The sequence below is a fragment of the Primulina eburnea genome, chromosome 13 (assembly GCF_022965805.1).
Source record: "Primulina eburnea isolate SZY01 chromosome 13, ASM2296580v1, whole genome shotgun sequence".
Taxonomy (NCBI): Eukaryota; Viridiplantae; Streptophyta; class Magnoliopsida; order Lamiales; family Gesneriaceae; genus Primulina; species Primulina eburnea.
In genome coordinates this window covers 29,009,035-29,028,163 of record NC_133113.1, presented here as the reverse complement: position 1 = coordinate 29,028,163, position 19,129 = coordinate 29,009,035, and the positions used below count along the sequence as shown (strand labels likewise).

Genomic DNA, 19,129 nt, shown 5'->3' with positions numbered 1-19,129 from the left:
CTTCCGAAATTGAATCTTAGTAAATTTCAATTTAAACACTTCAAAGGCCAACTCAGGGGATTTGAGTCCTTAGGCACTCGTATGGCAACTTTTGGGTTTGATATTAGCTAACGGCATCGATCAAACTTCAGCAAAATGGATATATTTTATATACCCCATAGAGCGAAAGATGGTGCGAGTCAGTGTCTTGAATGATACTCTGAATAGCATGTACAATGCCAAAAAGAGGGGGAAGCGACAGGTCATGATCAGGCAGCCTTCAAAAGTGATTATCAAGTTCCTTCTTGATAATATAATGAAATTCTTCTAACGGTTTAGATTATACAGCACAGGATCCTACCAAGTAAGATAAGGAATCAAGTACAAATAATTTACTAGAGTCAATTGGTTCAATCGTGGTCTGATAATGGTGTCGTTGGCCAGGTCCAAGCTAAAATATATATTCAACTATGCCACACCGAACATCTGCATAGGGAGTTTCCGTGCACAAAGGGCGTAGATGACTATATATTTCAGTTTTATCAAGTTGATTGTATTTGTTAATTGATTCCGGATTTAGAGTTTTGTATGCTATAATTTAGCCAAGACTACAAACAACTCGAAACTCATGTTTGAGATTGGGAAGGATTGTGATTGTAGTGAATTGAACCGATGTCGCTCTCACAAATGTGGATCCGGGAGATGATTGTTCAACAATTATATCAAGATATTGCATCCAATACTACAGCAGAATGATTCACAACTGATTAATTCTTCATTCCAGCAACCCATTCCAAAAAAAAAAAAAAACAAAAACAAAGCTTACCAAAACCTAGTTCTTGCGTCCATGTGCATGTCATTTACATCCAAATAAGTTTCTTGTTCCGACCAAATCACTCATTTATTCTGTTCTTACTTCCCATAAATGCACTGAAGCTCTCGAGTGCAGCTTGAAAAGATGCTAGAAGAAGAAAAACAAGGGAATGAGCGACACTGGAAAATTGGAAACGGTAAAGAGGTTTCATGTGATCATTTCACTACCTTTCCAACTGGACAAGGCCTTCTGATTTATCTGGGAGCCAGTCACTGTCTCAACTGCATTAAATAACATGCTGTCTGGGACGCTTTTTAGCTCCTGGACTATCTGATAGATGGTCTTCCCATTTTCAAAATATATGTGGTTGTTTGGGTGATTTGTCTTACTACCAGCATGACGCTCAAATTCATATGCATTTAGCGCCTCCATAAAAACCAAAATCTCAACATATACAATAATGAAGTAAAAGATTACCATAATATTTTCCAAAGACGACTAATATACATGGCTTACCTTAGAATAATTGCATGATTGACACCCGCAAAGATAGCCAGTCCCTTTTATGATTCCACGAAGCTCCTTAGACATTCAGGAACACATCAAGTAAGCCCATTAAAGAGAGCCAAGAATTATGAACAAAAACAAAGAATTAAACCTTAAATATTACCGTCTGTGGGGTAGAAACATATTTCACGGGCACCCCCTCAAGGATCCCAGTTGCTAACAATCTCCTGACAGTGGATGGGAAGCTGTTTGGTGCTTCTTTCCTAGCAGGTTTGGTTTCTAACTTACTTCTAGGTGTAGAGTCAAGTCTGGATTTAGGTGAATGACCATTTGGCACCACGGTCTTTGGTTTGTTATGCGTTTCAGATGTTTGAACTGAACATGGTTCATACATTAAGGTATAGCTACTAATTGGCCTCGACAGGACATCAACTATAGATTCACCATTATAGCAACCAAAACATACGCTACCAGATTCCTGTTTTTTAGAGGAACTGGTCAATGACATGGTATTGTCGATGCCTTTTCCAAAGGTAGAACCCATAGATCTAATATTAGCATCGATGATAACATAGGAATGAACCATCAATGCTGTATTTCCGACTTCCTTATCATAGGGTTGTCCCATAGATATCGAAGTGTTTTCATTTTCCCAGTTGTACGCCTGATCCAAGGGCAATCCTATGCTGACCTCTGCAATATGCAGTCCATTTTCAGGATCTTTAACTTGATCATCATTGGTTTCTCCACTTCCACCACAGCTTACACCAGTTTCTTGGTTTTCCATCGATAAACCAACAGATGGGTCATTTTCTAAGAGTTCATATGCAACTCTTTCAGTCAAATTTGGGCCATCTATCTCAGCAATCATATTTCTTTCAGGCAAGTTGACCGATTTGTTTATCTCAGATCCGAATAGGCGATCCATGGATAGATTAGGGACTGATAGCACCGGTTGAAACCCCGGAGAACCATCCCGAGGAAGTGCATTTGCCACGGAGATTCCTAATTCTTCTCTGCAAATTGGGGATTCAAGTTCAACAGCTTGCCTTTTGTTAGGAAATAATTCTGATCCAGCAGCATCAGACAACCACTGACGGGCGCGCTTAGGATCCATTACAGACGAGTAGTCGAAAACAGTGTCTACATCAGTCATTAGTACGCCACCTTTGATCGTCCCAAATCTTTTGTCCTGGAAAGATTGCAGAAACAGTAAATAGCAGTGTATCTGGATCACCCTTTCACTGAGTTCACTTGATAGACAAAAATAATGTGACAAAATAAGGCCGACGTGAGATGAAAATGTCCAAGATAATGCCAACATGTGCAAAGTTCAGAATCCAAATCAGGACACACCGCTAATTTGATCCAAACTTGTTATTCAACAGATAGCAATGATACACAACCTGTTTAGGCCAATACAAATTTTTTCCATAGCAAAAATTTTAGAATCTTAAGTTGTAACATATAAAGCTACAAACTTTAAGACAATTCACATTTTCAGGTGGCATGGATCAATATATTACATCTCATATGACCAATAAAGCGCATCAAATTCAACAAATTACTCAAACTCTACTAACAAGTCGAAGCATCATATGATACGTCAATAAGTTTCAAGACTCTGCCACACCGGCGTCGAGTATAAACTCGAATTAGTGCATATATACATTCCATTCTACCCAAAACTCCAAAGGCAGCCATGGATACACGCATAGAGGTAGATAGATTAAAAAAGGTTGTAATCTGGAATTTATTTTTCGAAAAAAAGGACTTACCATTGGCGGGTTCCTACTTTGCTGTTCGACGAATCCCTACAACGTAAATTTGACAATGGATATCAAACACTATTACATTCTCACACTGTTAGATGGGTACTGTGAGTTTCAAAAAGAGCAAAATTTTCCCGATTCAAATCAAAACCCTAGAAAAGCATCCAAATTCTTGTAAGTTCAACAGGATGGGGTGTTCGCGATGAAGGCTCTCTAATTAATTCGTGCTGCGAGTGCAAATCAACTTTGTCCAATAAAATTACATTATTTTTTTAATTAGGGTTTTACTTTGTTTCTATTTGGCCGAAAGCCCAAAAAGTGACGTACGACAATAGGATATTAAGGTGTGACTAAACCCTACGAGCTAGCTAACCAATCACATGTGGCAAAACCCACACCGTTGATATATGAAAGTTTAATTTGACTTTGGACCCCAAAAAATAATGTATCAATTTTATTTTTAAATTAGAAAATTTCCTATTAACTTATTATTATAGATAAATTATTAAAGTATATTAGAGTCATTTAATTGGTTGACAATATTCTTAGCATGAAAATGTCAGCAAGCGCTAAAAAACCCCAATGCTTTGGATTTTGTATTTGAGTGGTGTCAAATCTAATGTTGCATATTTGGATGGGTTGCAGTGATCATAGATAATTAAAACAAGCTCACCCCTTAATTTTATGATACAGATCTTCTCACCGACTTACATGAAAATATATTATTTTTATAATAAAAATATTACTTTTAATTTAACAATAAATCGGGTTGACCTATTTCACTAAAATAAATCCGTGAAATTATCTCAGAGAAAACTTGCTTCATAATTTTTTTTCTATATTTAGTTATTTTAAACGAGATTTTAATCATATATATATAAGAGATTCGTCTTACAAATACGACCCGTGAGACCGTCTCATACAAGTTTATGTCAAAGTACAAATATTTTTTTTAGTAGAGAAGGTTATTTTCCTAAAAAGTTACACACACACACACACACACACATATATATATATATATATATATATATATATATATGTTGTGAAAAAGTAAAAATTTATGGTAAAAAATAAAAATCTCAAACTCTCAAAATTTAACAAACTACACACTTTATAATATTTTTCTCTCTACTCAATTGTGATTTTCTTCACAAATGAGAGATCTATTTATAATCTTTACAAATAATCCAAAAATAAAATACATCATTACCTACATCATCACACACTAATTTTCAATATTTACAGCTCTTATTTTCAACATTCAAATATTCAACATTCAAATATTCAATACACACATTTTAAATATATTTTTCAACACTCCCCCTTGTGATGATGATCATAATGATTGTCTTCATTACGTGTTTTTATACTGCCTCGTTAAAAACCTTAATAGGAAAAACTCATTGGGATAAAAACCATAGTAAGGGAAAAAGAGTGCAGTCACGTAAACTCCCCCTGATATTGACATGAACAATTCTTCACAAATTTCGTAGATTGTGCATCCCAATATTATATATGTGCTTTCTGAATATTGTCGTAGGAAGTGCCTTTGTGAAGAGATCTGATGAGTTTTCACTTGATTGAATATGACGAACATCAATACATTTATTCTTCTCTAGCTCCTTGGTGAATGCGAAGAACTTAGGAGGAATATGTTTAGTTATGTCGCTTTTTATGCATCCTTCTTTCATTTGAGCAACACTTGCAGCGTTATCTTCATATAGTATCACAGGCTTCTCATCGAATGATAATCCGCATGAAATTTGGATATGTTGGGTCATTGATTTTAACCACACACATTCACGACTTGCTTCATGTAGTGCAATAATCTCGGCATGATTTGATGAAGTTGTTACGAGCGTTTGTTTCTGTGAATGCCAAGATATTGCAGTGCTTCCACGAGTAAATACATATCCAGTTTGGGAACGTATCTTGTGTGGATCAGATAAATATACAGCATCAGCATAACCAATTATACTTGGATTAGCATCTTTTGAATACAAAAGTCTCAAGTCTGTCGTTCCTCGTAGATAACGAAATATATGTTTAATTCCGTTCCAGTGTCTCTTTGTTGGATATGTGCTAAATCTTGCCAACAGATTCACGGCAAAAGATATATCAGGCCTTGTACAATTTGTAAGGTACATAAGGGCACCGATGACACTTAGATATGGTACTTCTGGACTAAGAATATCTTCATCATCTTCACATGGACGGAATGAATCATTTTCTATGTTTAATGATTTAACAACCATTGGAGTACTTGAAGGATTTGCTTTATCCATATTAAAACGTTTAAGGATCTTTTCTGTATAATTTGTCTGGTGAACAAACATTCCACATTCTTTTTGTTCAATTTGTAAACTCAGGCAATACTTGGTTTTTCCAAGATCCTTCATTTCAAATTTTTCCTTCAAGTATGACAAAACTTCTTGAATTTCTTTATTCGTTCCAATGATGTTTAAATCATCAACATATACAGCAATAATTACGCATCCGGATGTTGTTTTCTTAATGAAAACACAAGGGCGTATTGAATTATTTACATATCCCTTTTTCATCAAGTGATCACTTAGTCGATTATACCATATTCGACCTGATTGCTTTAACCCATATAATGATCTTTGTAATTTCACAGAATAACATTCTCTGGGTTTTGAACTTTGTGCTTCAGGCATCTTAAATCCTTCAGGGATTTTCATAAATATATTACTATCAAGTGATCCATATAAGTAAGCTGTAACAACATCCATAAGACGCATTTCTAAATTTTCAGATAGCGCCAAGCTAATCAAATACGGAAACGTAATTGCATCCATCACAGGAGAATACGTTTCTTCATAATCAATTCCAGGTCTTTGAGAAAAACCTTGTGCAACAAGTCGAGTTTTATATCTTACTATTTCATTTTTCTCATTTCGCTTTCGAATAAAAACCCATTTGTATCCAACAGGTTTTACACCTTCAGGTGTAAGGACTATAGGTCCAAAAACATTACGTTTATTTAGCGAATCTAATTCAACCTGGATAGCATCTTTCCATTTTATCCAATCCTGCCGATTTTTAGATTCACCAAAAGATTTTGGTTCATGATCTTCGTTGTCATTTATGATGTCGATTGCCACATTATAAGAAAATATATCATCAATTTCATCTATATCTTTTCGGTTCCATATTTTTCCAGTATTAATGTAATTGATAGAGATTTCATGATTCTCGTCAGTTTGTGGTTCTGACAGAACATTTTCATCATCATGTGTTTCTTCAGAAACATCATTATCTATTTTGTGATCATCATGTGTTTCTTCAGAAACATCATTCTTTATTTTGTGATCATCGTGTTTCTCTATGAATTTTCTTTTTCGAGGATTTTTATCCTTGGAACCGACTGGCCTTCCACACTTCAGGCGTTTAATGACATCATGAGTATCTTCCATTTGTTTCTTTGGAATTTCAATTCGAGCAGGGGCATTTGCAGTATGTATATATGATTTAGTTACCCCTTTTGTGTCTGCAAATGCATCTGGTATTTGATTTGCTATTCTTTGCAAGTGTACAATTTGTTGTACATCTTTTTCACATTGTTTTGTTCTTGGATTCAGATGTAACAATGATGATACATACCATGTAATTTCCTTTTCGGTATGTTTCTGTTCGCCCCCTAACATTGGGAAGATTTCCTCATTAAAATGACAATCAGCAAAACGTGTTGTGAACACGTCGTCTGTCTGAGGTTCAAGATATCGAATGATTGATGGACTATCATAACCGATATAAATTCCAATCTTTCTTTGAGGTCCCATTTTCTTTCGTTGTGATGGTGCAATAGGCACATACACCATACATCCAAAAATTCTCAGATGAGAAATGTCTGGTTCTTTACCAAATGTAAGCTGGAATGGGGAGTATTTATGATATGTACTTGGTCTGATGCGAATTAATGAAGCAGCATGTAAAATTGCATGTCCCCATATAGAAATAGGGAGCTTTGTTTTCATAATCATTGGTCTAGCAATCATATGCAGATGTTTAATCAATGATTCAGCCAATCCATTCTGTGTATGTACATGAGCAACATGATGCTCAACAATGATTCCCATAGACATACAATAATCATTGAAAGTCTGGGAAGTAAATTCACCAGCATTATCAAGTCTAATTTTCTTGATTGTATAGTCGCGAAACTGATTCCTCAATTTTATTATTTGAACAAGTAATCTTGCAAATGCAACATTTCGAGTTGACAATAAATATATTTGTAACCATCTGCTGGAGACATCAATCAATACTATAAAGTATCTGAATGGTCCACATGGTGGATGGATTGGTCCACAAATATCACCCTGAATACGTTCAAGAAACATTGGTGATTCAGTTTGGATTTTGACTGGTGATGATCTTATAATAAGTTTTCCAAGAGAACATGCTTTACATTGAAACTTATTATTCTGAAAGATCTTCTGGTCTTTCAGTGGATGACCATGTGTATTTTCTATAATTCTTCGCATCATTGTTGAACCAGGATGTCCCAATCGATCATGCCAATTGGTTAATATCGAAGAATTATCAACTACCATGTTTGATTCAATGAGACTTATATGTGTATAATGCAATCCAGTAGGGAGCATTGGTAGTTTTTCAATCACATATTTCTTTCCTGATTTATATGTGGTAAGACACATATATTTCTCATTCCCTTCATTCATTGTTTGAGTATCATACCCATGGGAATATATATCATTAAAACTCAACAAATTTCTTTTCGATTGTGGTGGATATAAAGCATCATTGATAAAAATTTTTGTACTATTAGGTAACAAAAATTGTGCTTTACAACATCCTTTAATCAAGTCTACAGGACCTGATATTGTATTCACCGTTTTTTTTGTTGGTTTTAGTTCTAAGAAATATCTTTTATCTCGGAGGATAGTGTGCGTTGTACCACTATCGGGTATGCAAACTTCAGCTTTGCTCATAGCATTTTCCATATTTGAACTTCAAAAAAATATGCAATGAAATAAATTACTGGCAATATATATTTAAATATAACACATATCATAATTATACAATAAAACATTATTCTATTAATACATGAAAAATAAATTATTGTACATTTATATTCTACCATTATATTGTTCATTTTCAGAGAAATCGTTGAGAAAATTTGCAGCATCAATATTGTTCATTTCCATCCCACCAACATATTGATCATTTCCAGAGAAATCATTCATAAAATCACCAGCATCAAAATGAGTTGAATCACTCAAACGGTCACTGCGTTCAGTGAAGTTGGTCTCCTTTTCTTTCCCCTTTAATGATTCTTTATAAAGTTTATAAAGGTGCTCAGGGGCTCGACAAACTTTGGACCAATGTCCTGGAGTACCACATCTGTAACAAGAACTTTCATATCTTTTTGAGTGATTCTCATTAACACTTGTATTCTCATGATGCCTTTTCAGTGGATGGTTTAGGACGCTCTTTTGAGATGAGTTATAAAAATAACTATCTCTATTATTTTCAAAACCACGGCCGCGTCCACGACCACGACCAATTCCACGTCCACGTCCACGTCCACGACCTCGACCTCGACCAAAACCTTGTCTTTGAAATTGATTTTGGTTTCCATGTTTAAATTCATTTTTACTTACAGCTACTTCTGGAAATGCTGTTGATCCAGTGGGTCGGGACTGATGATTTCTCATTAATAGCTCGTTGTTTTTTTCCGCAACAAGAAGACAGACGATGAGTTCAGAATATCTCGCGAATCCACGTACTCTATATTGTTGCTTTAGAGTAATATTTGATGCATGAAACGTGGAAAATGTTTTTTCCAGCATCTCAGATTTTGTGACCTCATGTCCACAAAATTTTAATTGCGAGATTATTCAATACATCGCCGAATTGTAATCACTGACTTTTTTAAAATCTTGGAATCTCAATGTATTCCATTCATCCCGGGTGGTCGGAAGTATAACTTCTCTTATATGTTCGAATCTTTCTTTTAATCCCTTCCACAAAGCCATGAGATTTTTTTCAGTGAGATATTCACATTTCAATCCATCGTCGAGATGTCGACGCAAAAATATCATGGCTCTTGCCTTTTCTTGTGACATGCATATGTCATTTTCTTTAATGGTCTCGCTTAGACCCAATGACTCAAGATGCATTTCTATATCTAGAGTCCATGGCATATAATTCTTTCCCGTGATGTCGAGCGCAACAAATTCGAGCTTTGTTAAATTTGACATGGTGGTACTAAAAAAATTACGATGCATTATGTTAGTTAATAAATATTGCAATACAAAGTAACGGATAAACAACAAGTACAAGTATTTGTAAAAATAAATAAAACGCACGAGGAGGATATTCTCCGATAAATACAAGACTCGTGAGTATGATAACCAAAATAATTAAAAATATCCTTGAGAAAGCCATCTTTTTTTTTCTTCGAAAAATTTGATGATGAATAATTTTTAGAGAAGAAGAGAAAGTTGGAGTTATTGAATGTGTTTGTGAGATCATATTTATAGGGCAAAAACTAGCCGTTTTTTACCATTTATGACCGTTGGTGTACAAAAAAAATAAAGGTATGTATTTGTATAATTTTATGGTAATAATATGGTATATATAATATTAGACATGTTTAAATAATTATTTATATCATATCATAATATTATAATGAGTGTCATAATTTATTTTGTTTAAAAATCTTATAGGCTTTTATACTTGTCGTATCTCTTACCGGGAGTGTGGGATATCGTCTTAACATCCTCCCAGGATTTATAACAAGTTTATGAAAAATTTATTTTTTATTATTTCTAATAATAACATTATATTTTATATTAAATAAATACACAATAAATAAATAACAGTAAAATAAATATAATTACTTTTGTTACCTTTTTCTTCTGTTTGGAGTTTGGAAAAGTATGTAGGACTTTTAGAGCTTCGTGCTGATAACGTGTTGTGAAAAAGTAAAAATTTATGGTAAAAAGTAAAAATCTCAAGCTCTCAAAATTTACCAAACTACACACTTTATAATATTTTTCTCTCTACTCAATTGTTATTTTCTCACAAATGAGAGATCTATTTATAGGAAATCTTTACAAATAATCCAAAAATAAAATACATCATTACATACATCATCACACACTAATTTTTAATATTTACAACTCTTATTTTCAACATTCAAATATTCAATACACACATTTTAAATATATTTTTCAACAATATATATATATATATATATATATATATATATATATATATGTTTCTGATTTATTTTTTTATTTAAAAAAAATCGAGGCATCCTACTTTTATTTAAAAAAAATTAAAAATCGAGTTCGATAATTAAAAAATTTAGTTAATGAAGAAACATCCCGGTATTCAATGTCAGTGTCGATTGCCTCAATTATTCAACGTTTACACCGACGCACCCTTTTCCGTATTTCTCTCAACATACTTTCCGTTTCTTTTCAGATTTTATTTTGTACAATATAATATTACCATTCCAAAATTTTCAACGTAATTTTAGGAGTTTTTGGAAGATAGAATTAGTATAATTTAATTTAGGACCACCCCATAATTGTACAAGTGACAATTTCTATTTGAATTCCCAACGTTAAAAGTCAATAATGTCCCCACTCCACGAGGAATTTATTGAAACATCCACACACCAAATCCAAAATGAGACAGGAACAAGTGAAAATTCAAGGAAGCATCAAATGCCGATGCATCGACCTAAAAATATAAATATTTTTTTAAAAAAAGACAAGAATTTGGGGGTTTTTTCTATGAGTTTTTTTTAATGTGGTATACCTAAAAAGAATTGTAAAACAACAATATTGTTCCAAATATTCTTAACCAGTGGCCCTCTTTCTATAACATACTAACTAATATAATCGATCATTTTTAAGTCTAATTTGAGTTCAGAAGTATGGAATACCTTATATTTATAATATGATCCTTAATATATACTTTTAAGTTTAATCCCTTCTTTTATTTGGTTTTCGATTTTCAAATAATTTAAAAAAATGTTGATTTTTTTATTGTTTCAATAATTAAACAACGTCGAATGTCAATACATCAATACACCAAACACGACATCCAATGCGGACTTGTACTTAACCCAACCTCAGTAAAGCCATTTGATGATGAAATAATTTAATTTGCTCATAAATACAATAAGACTAGATCAACTCCACTATTTCCAACACAGCACGAAGCTAGGGGTCTATCCCGAGATGATTGAAAAGACACAATCAACCTCTATAAGTTCACTGCTACACCCCTCATCTATGATAATTTATATTACCATTTCAAGCACAAGAGTCAATCATGGTACCATTACTTGCTTCCTTTTGGGTCGAGGATTGGGATTGCTGGTTCTTAGGTTTTCTTGATAAGCAATTTGATCTCATTTCCTTCCCCGGGATTTCCAAATGTGAGCTCCTGCAGATCCAATGGGCACCCAAAACTTCATTATTCCACAATTTATGGTAAATTTCCGGTGAAAAGAGATGCGTGTGTTTTGTGTGAAGATTTTGCAAAATCCCCATGCAGATTATGTAATGAATCACTGCAATGATGCGATCATTATCGAGGGGAATGGGGATTCATACGTACACATTCGAAAAAGAGACATAAAATTTGTTGTCTGCATAAATATAATATAAAAATCAAATCTTTTTTCCATCAGTGGTGGTGGCTTTGAATTACTGGATGGAATCGAATACGGGTTAACATTGATGTTGCGTGACGTGAAATTTAGAATCAATCAGAGAAAACAAAACATGTGACGGTACTGTACTGTACGCTGGTAAGAAACACAGTGAGCAAAAACACGCACCGTTCCGCACCGTAGGAAGTGGACCTTTTCAGACTCGGAAATTCCTCTTTCTTTGTCTCCACGATACTTCCACTGAAGTACTCCTTCTCCTCCAGTTTCACTCGTCCCCTTCCTACAATTCCTCCCACACGTGGCAATCTCATCTTGTACTGGGAAATCAACCCGAGACCTTGACCTGTTCCGCAGTCCTTGAACGAAATCGAACCGCAGGATATCAACTGCATCAAAACTGACGAGGCCTTGTCTTTCGCCCGATGGTTACTGGCCGTTGGATCTTCACACGCTGTCTCGGGCAGCAGTATCAGCCGTTTGTCGGCTTTCATTAAGGTTTCTAGTGTCTCGGGGCTGGAATCGGAGGTCGGGGGTGAGATCTCGATCTCGTCTTCTCCGTGTGGTTCTTTGTCCTTCACCTCGACTATTTCCCCGTGCGGACGGCGGCGTCGGCGTTTGTCTTCGGTCTGAGTGGAGGCGTCCGCGGAGGCGGTGCTGCTGGAGGTCTCTGCCTTGTATACGCTGTACTCGTTGAGGTTGAAGTCGATGGAGCTGCAGGACTGGTTACGCCGCCGTCTGTCCGCTGAGGCTTTGGGGTAATCTATCAGATTATGACTGCCGACGATTTGGTTGTCTCCTACCGGAGGAGGCAGATGCCAGAGGCTGGGCCTGCTGCCTTTGAAAAGAAGAAAGCGTATCCATGAACGTGGTCTCCAGTAACTCTGATCCTTTGAGAACATACTCATTTCCGTGCGCCGGGTATATGAAATCATTCTCCGATAAATCATGCCAAACGAATCTATTTTTATAGTTCCTGAATCCCATATAAAAAATAGAAGTTTAAGGAATCCATCGAACAAAAAAAACTGATAAACAATCACTGAAAATTAATAAAAACAAATATACAATACCGTTTACAAGACCAAGAATACATGGATGTCATTCCTTTCCCACGAAGAACAGTCAATCGATTGATCACGTCTATCCAATAAATCAAACATAAATCAATGTTTAATATCTCAAATTTTTTCCCCATAAAATTCAAATACATACCTCTGAGATAGAGCGCTTGCGGAGATGAAAGAGGGACCTCCATGAAATGGGGATGCTCCAGCTGCCCATTCCTCGACAGATAGTAAATGACCGGAACTCTTTTATCAGTTTTAAGCTTCCCATTGGAAGCAGGTTCGGTCCAGACCACAGTTCTCTCGGGACTTATTTCCCCTCTTTGTTCCTTCCATAACTTTGTGGATTGAAGCTCCGGCATTCTCCCAGGCCTGCTGGAGCTGGAAACCGCCATTGCTTGTAGAAATTCCAAGAAATGAATGTAATTGTATATATGAGGATTTAGAGTCCAACGGAGTCGTGCATTTCATTGATAGGGGGGTGTGTGTGAAAAAGGATGGCGGGTGTGAATGGGAAGACTTCAAATAAGGATGCGGCAGACAACAGCTACCAAACAAATTCAGTGTGCTGCTAAGTCTTAGTTTTAGCCTATATTTCACTCCATTTTTTGGCCTTTTTAATGTTCCCCGGATAAATGGGGTCTGCGGACTGTATATTCCAGCGTCCATCTACTTTCTTATTTTTTTTAGGTAAAAATTTAATGGTTGGTATCATTTTTTTTTCAAGAAAAAAACGAGTTCCAGCGATTTCTCTAAATCTGTTTGGTAGTTCAAGTCTCCCTCGTCAAATCCCAACTTTTCAAGAATTTCCACAGGTTAATTTTTTTTTTCATATTGCAAAAACATCTTCTTACAAATGGCACTATTTGAACTGGACCGGCAATCTGCATTGGAAGTATATGTGCATTATTTTGGATTCGTCTTTTGCTATTATTTCCATTCATCTTAAATACATCTAAATGCATTTATTAATCCACTCTATCTCGATATGACATGATATTACTAAATGTAAGATATTACCTCCAACGAATGATCGAGTTGATATATTAGATAAATAGTCAAAAATTCGATTTTCTTTATCAATCTTTTTTTTAACGAGTTTTTCACATGTAACTTGTCCAACGTAATTTATCTAACTAATATATTTTGCAAGCAGTTGTGGGTTTTTATGTCCTAAAATAATGAAAAAAAATAAGATATCATTTCATTAAGACGAGATTATTAATGTTTATCTCATGTTCCAATTCAATTTCCAATCATATATGTTTGATTAAAAATTTTCATTCAATTAAAACTTTAAGAATTAAAATGTTTTTTTAAATTAATACTATTAACTTAAGTCAATTGGAAATTTATTTTCATGATAAATCACGTAGCATTTTTTTTATATATATACAAAGAGTACTCGAACTTAGAGTTAGGGGGGGAGGGTGAGACCAACCAACTGGATTAATTCCGGTCTTATCACGTGGTTTTTCAAACGCACGAGACTGACTTAATATTACGTGCATGAAATATCTTAGACCTAGTCCAATTATTAGGATATATAGGTCACATATTTTAAGTTTCAAATTCCGACATAATTAAGTCAAAGAAGCACACAATTTTCAAACATTTGTCTGACAATGATGGATTTAGTTGTAATGTATTTTAATATTCATTAATACTCACAAACTTATGGAAAGTAGATTTAATGTAAAAATTCAAATATGTTAAAAGAGTTGACTGACCCATACATTAGTCTCACCTAACCTTGACAATTGGCTAACCCGATAATTGCGTTACCGAAAACATTTAATTCTTTTTTTTTACAAAAAGAAAAAAAATACATTTAAGTCCCATCACCGTCCAGTCATTTTATATATATATATATATATATATATATATATATATATATATATTAGATTATCAAAATGTTTATATCTACGAGATCTTTATCTATAAAATAATTCAATAATATTCATAACAATAAGTAATATTTTGACGAAAAAGATAATTTTTTTATGTATACCTTAAATAAGATTTATGTCTCATAGAAGGTTTTGTGATTATAAAGAAATTCATGTGAAATTGTACTATGATTCAATTTAATGAGACCTATTACAGACCCGACCAAATTAATGAAAAAATATTATTTTTTGTGTTAAAAATATTATTTTTCATTACAAATATGGACCGAGTCGACCGTTTCACATATATTAGTCAGTGCACTGACTCGTAAGATATCTATTTAATTAATGATTGAGCACGAGGTTATGAGTTATTTTTTTTTAATTAGTGATAATTTTTCTTATGAGTCAGTCCAAATGTATTTGTACCTCCTCTTTAATTAATGGGCTGATATCTAGCTCGCAAGCCCATATCAAACATCCGATAAATTATGACCCAAATAGAGAAAGCCCATTTCAAGAAATACTCGTTTGAGTTAACGCATAAACTCACATTGTTAGGGCGACTCATCAAATCTCTTGTATGCTACAGTCACTCTTTTCTTTTTTCCATCTAAAAAATTAAAGAGTAGGTCTCTTGTGAGACAGTTTCACGAAATTTTAATTGTGAGACGGGTCTACCATACTGATATTCACAACAAAAAGTAATACTCTTAGCATAAAAAATATATAATATTTTTTCATGGATAACTCAAATAAGAGATTCGTCTCACAAAAACTTGTGTGAGACTGTCTCACACAAGTTTTTACCAAAACTAAAATAGTATTAAAGACAATAGCCATTTTATATAATCATGCAGAAAAGAAAACGTATAGTTAATTGAAACGAACACTTCGGACCTAGTTTGGGATACATAGGTTAGGTCAAACCGAGTCAATAAGAGCTAAACTTCAATACATTCAAAGATTCGTGATAAATCGTTAACCCATCCAAAAAATCAACGTGCACTTCAAATCATACCGTGAAATTGACACAGATTAACTCAGCTCAAACATAGTTATTCAAAACATAAACTTTTCAAACATCTAGTCATGTCTTCTCACGTAATAAGCAAATAATTGCAATTATTCCTTCACTCATGAAGTATTATAAAAATGTCTTAGTCAACCTCCCATCTTATAACCACAACAAAAATAACGTATCAAATCTTAGGCAAAGTGTTGAGTGATTTTCGCTCGTAAGTGCACAATGTTAAGCTTTAATATATGATGATTAGAGTATCATTCTTACTATGATTGAAAATTATGTTTACACGAAGTAGTGTAATTAAAATATCTCATTTTATTTGGAAATCTAAGCTTAAGATTTCAATAAATTAAAATAAATTAATTAATGGGGAAGTTCATAGACAACTTTGGGTGTACGATCTGAGATGAATTCTAGAGATAAGATTTCATTCAATTTTCATTCATGTAAATCACATTTTTGATAATAACACTTATTTCAATTTATAAGCCAAGAACCCTCATGTGTTATTCACTTTCATACATGCATGTCAAGTAAATCTTATTATTTAATGCTAATTTCAAAATCTAGATTGGAAATCAAGCATTGAAATTATTGCCTGGGGAAAACTCATACCCCGCAGAATCCATCACGTTATATCATTAAGAATTTGACTGAAAACTTAAGCGGAAGCGTACCTGAAGCCATAATTCTGAATTGTTTAGAACGTGTCTTGATCTTCCAGATCTCCGCGCTCTTTCCTTGAGAGAATCCTTTAGTTTTCTCTTCAGAACTATTTTCTTAATGGGGGAGAGAAAGGAGAAAGTGATAACCGGGTATCTGGTGGACCATTGACCCTTATTTATAGATATATCTTCTGATATTTCCGTTTAGCCACATCATAAAAAATAAATTACACTTATGCTCTAACATAAAGGCCCACAATCATTAGATACATTAAAGCCCAATAACCCGAAATATTAATTGATCACTTTATTTTGGGCTTAACTTAATAGACAACCCACAACACATAATTATTCACATATAAGCCCCTATACATAAATTGATCCACCAATAATTTGATCAAGTTATATGATTATCTATCAATGACTTCTGCCGAACGATACAAAAATCTTAGAATGCGTTTTTTTATTATTCTATTCAAAATTCTCTCACCCGAATTCCAGATTTCAAATAAATTTAATATCCAATTTGTGATCAGTAAATCGAAAGACAAATAAAACAAGAAGAAACAAATAAATTGTAAGAAAATATAATTAGTATGCAAAATAATATTCAAAACATGAAACTCAAATCAAGCTCCGTCAATCTCTTGAAAGCACAAATTATTTTAGAATGAAATAATCAAACACAAAGACATATTCAAAAATATCATCATAATATCAAGGGGAAAAAAAATGTAAAATAACATAATAAATTTGATTTCGTGTCCCCAAATGAATTCATCTATCTTGTGTTTAAATATCCCTTGTCGTTCGCTCCCACGTACGTCTCAAATTCATGTACCAAGTGCCTTCGAATGCGTAGTTGTGTGGTTTTGTTGTTTAAGTAGTGTGTAGTTAATTGTTTCCAGGGTGAAGGAGAGATTAAGGTATCGTCCTCTCCTATTAATATTTGGTTGCAGTTCGTTATTTATATCTTTAAAGGGCCGAAAATGACGCACAAAGCTCAGTACACATAAGTTTCCATGCGAACAAGTACCCCTCCGCCGGAAAATCGGTGTTCCGAGGCCTCTGGATCTGTCTGCAACTTTTGGGCAGCAAGCATAGTTCCCTGTGCTGGTTTTTGAGTGCCGGTGCTGCCTATAATGTGAATATAAATGAATATTTGATTATGTTTATACTCAAAATCAATGAAAAGTATCAAATCAATGACATATAAACATGACAAGTTATGAACTCATCAAACACCTCCAAATTTAGTTTTTGCTCGTCTTCGAGCAAACATGCAATTTTTTTTTAAAAAGAATGAGACGAGCAAACACCTCCAAACTTAGTTTTTGCTCGTCTTCGAGCAAAAATATTATTATATCCTTCTTTCTGTTTTATTATCAGGTCATATGGCAATCAATGAAAATTAAAGTATCAAATCAAATACATATAAACATGAAAAAGTATGGACTCATAAAAAACCTTCTCATGATATGGGTGTCGTGCTGTGTAACCCTCTCATTTCTCCAAAAAGCTCAATCCTTTTGTTGTACGATTCTAAAGATTATATTTACATCATTACCAACGGCTATAACTTTTGATAAAACGACAAACCCTCTATTCTACATTAATATGGTATTTAGTCCTTACATGATTAGACAAAATCGCATGAGAACTTCCCTACAATAATAATTAACCTGATAAACTTGCGCCAGTTTCATCCTAAGGATAGAAATAAGATTGCTACCAAGGTAAAATACAGCATATCAATGATGGAATGCGTTCCAGTGTGCAATTGGAGTTCATATATTTTGAAAACCTTCAATCCACTAACCCATCGTACGCAACCAACTAATTTAAAATTAGTAAGGGGACGGGGTTGCTGTAAATTTGGGGGGCCATTTATTCCAATTCGATCCATGTGTTATGCCTTCAAACTCACACATGTGTTCACTATGAGAGTGGATGATTGATATATTTTAATTATCCCTAGAAGATAGGGTTTACTATATATCTCCCTTTAAGAATATTAGGAAATTGGGATAACAAAGAATCTAGCTCGTTAGATATCTTTTTTTAACTGTACCTGAATATTATATTTTTTTCTTAGACCCTTATTTTCATCAGTACTTAAGGACAATTAACTGGGTATTTTTTTAAAAGTGATGGAAATAATTTAAAAAAATGATGGAGTCTGCTTCCAGACTAGGGCGCCTCGTATTTTTATTGTTGGCTAATTTTCTTCTCTGTTTTCCTAGCTAATTAACCTAAGTGGGAAAATTGTAAAGTATAACTTCAAATCAAAATCTTAGTTAATTAATCTAAGTGAGAAAAGTAAAATAGATTTGTGATTAGTCTACTTGTGATTTTGGTTTTTCAACTTGATCAATAAATTTTTTGTTAATCAGTAACTTTTTCATCGCACGTCGGGCAAACATCACAAAAACCAACTGGATCAATCAGGTTAGATTGTCAACAAGGAGATTTTTTTCCTTCGTCGCATCTGTGTGGATTACTAGGTTCACTTTTCAACCAAAAAAATAGTAATAGGGTAATAGACCCCGGGTAGTTTGTTCCCTTGTAAGCAATAAATATATATTCTACGTAAATTATGGATATTGAAATAATTTTTAATTTTATTTCTACTTCTTGTTTTTGAAATATAATAATCTTCTATGCCCAAAAAACTGTCCGTTTACGTTGCATCATAGCAAGTAAAGAAAGTGAAAATTAACGTTTAGAGGATC

At 33.9% G+C, this 19,129-nt stretch overlaps 2 protein-coding genes across 3 annotated transcripts; both read right to left on the bottom strand.

Annotated features, from left to right (window-relative positions):
* Nucleotides 1–619: 619 nt before the first annotated feature.
* Nucleotides 620–3,391, bottom strand: LOC140810587 (uncharacterized). Of its 2 annotated transcripts, none has more exons than XM_073168430.1 (5): nt 3,079–3,391; nt 1,464–2,492; nt 1,310–1,375; nt 1,021–1,237; nt 620–940 (listed from the first exon to the last, which is right to left on the bottom strand). In XM_073168430.1, the coding sequence occupies exons 1-5, from the start codon at nt 3,079–3,081 to the stop codon at nt 873–875; spliced, it is 1,383 nt and encodes a 460-aa protein (XP_073024531.1). In that variant the 5' UTR covers nt 3,082–3,391; the 3' UTR covers nt 620–872. The 2 variants fall into 2 exon arrangements, with proteins under 2 accessions (XP_073024531.1, XP_073024532.1); XM_073168431.1 differs by having other exon boundaries at nt 625–940; nt 1,021–1,219; nt 3,079–3,389.
* Nucleotides 3,392–11,195: 7,804 nt separating this feature from the next.
* LOC140810186 (protein SOSEKI 4-like) lies at nt 11,196–13,415 on the bottom strand. The gene is given in 5 exon segments (XM_073168052.1): nt 11,196–11,523; nt 11,921–12,567; nt 12,569–12,725; nt 12,823–12,892; nt 12,965–13,415. Coding segments are annotated over 5 exon segments (1,254 nt in total). The 5' UTR covers nt 13,212–13,415; the 3' UTR covers nt 11,196–11,390.
* Between the last annotated feature and the right edge of the window lie 5,714 nt (nt 13,416–19,129).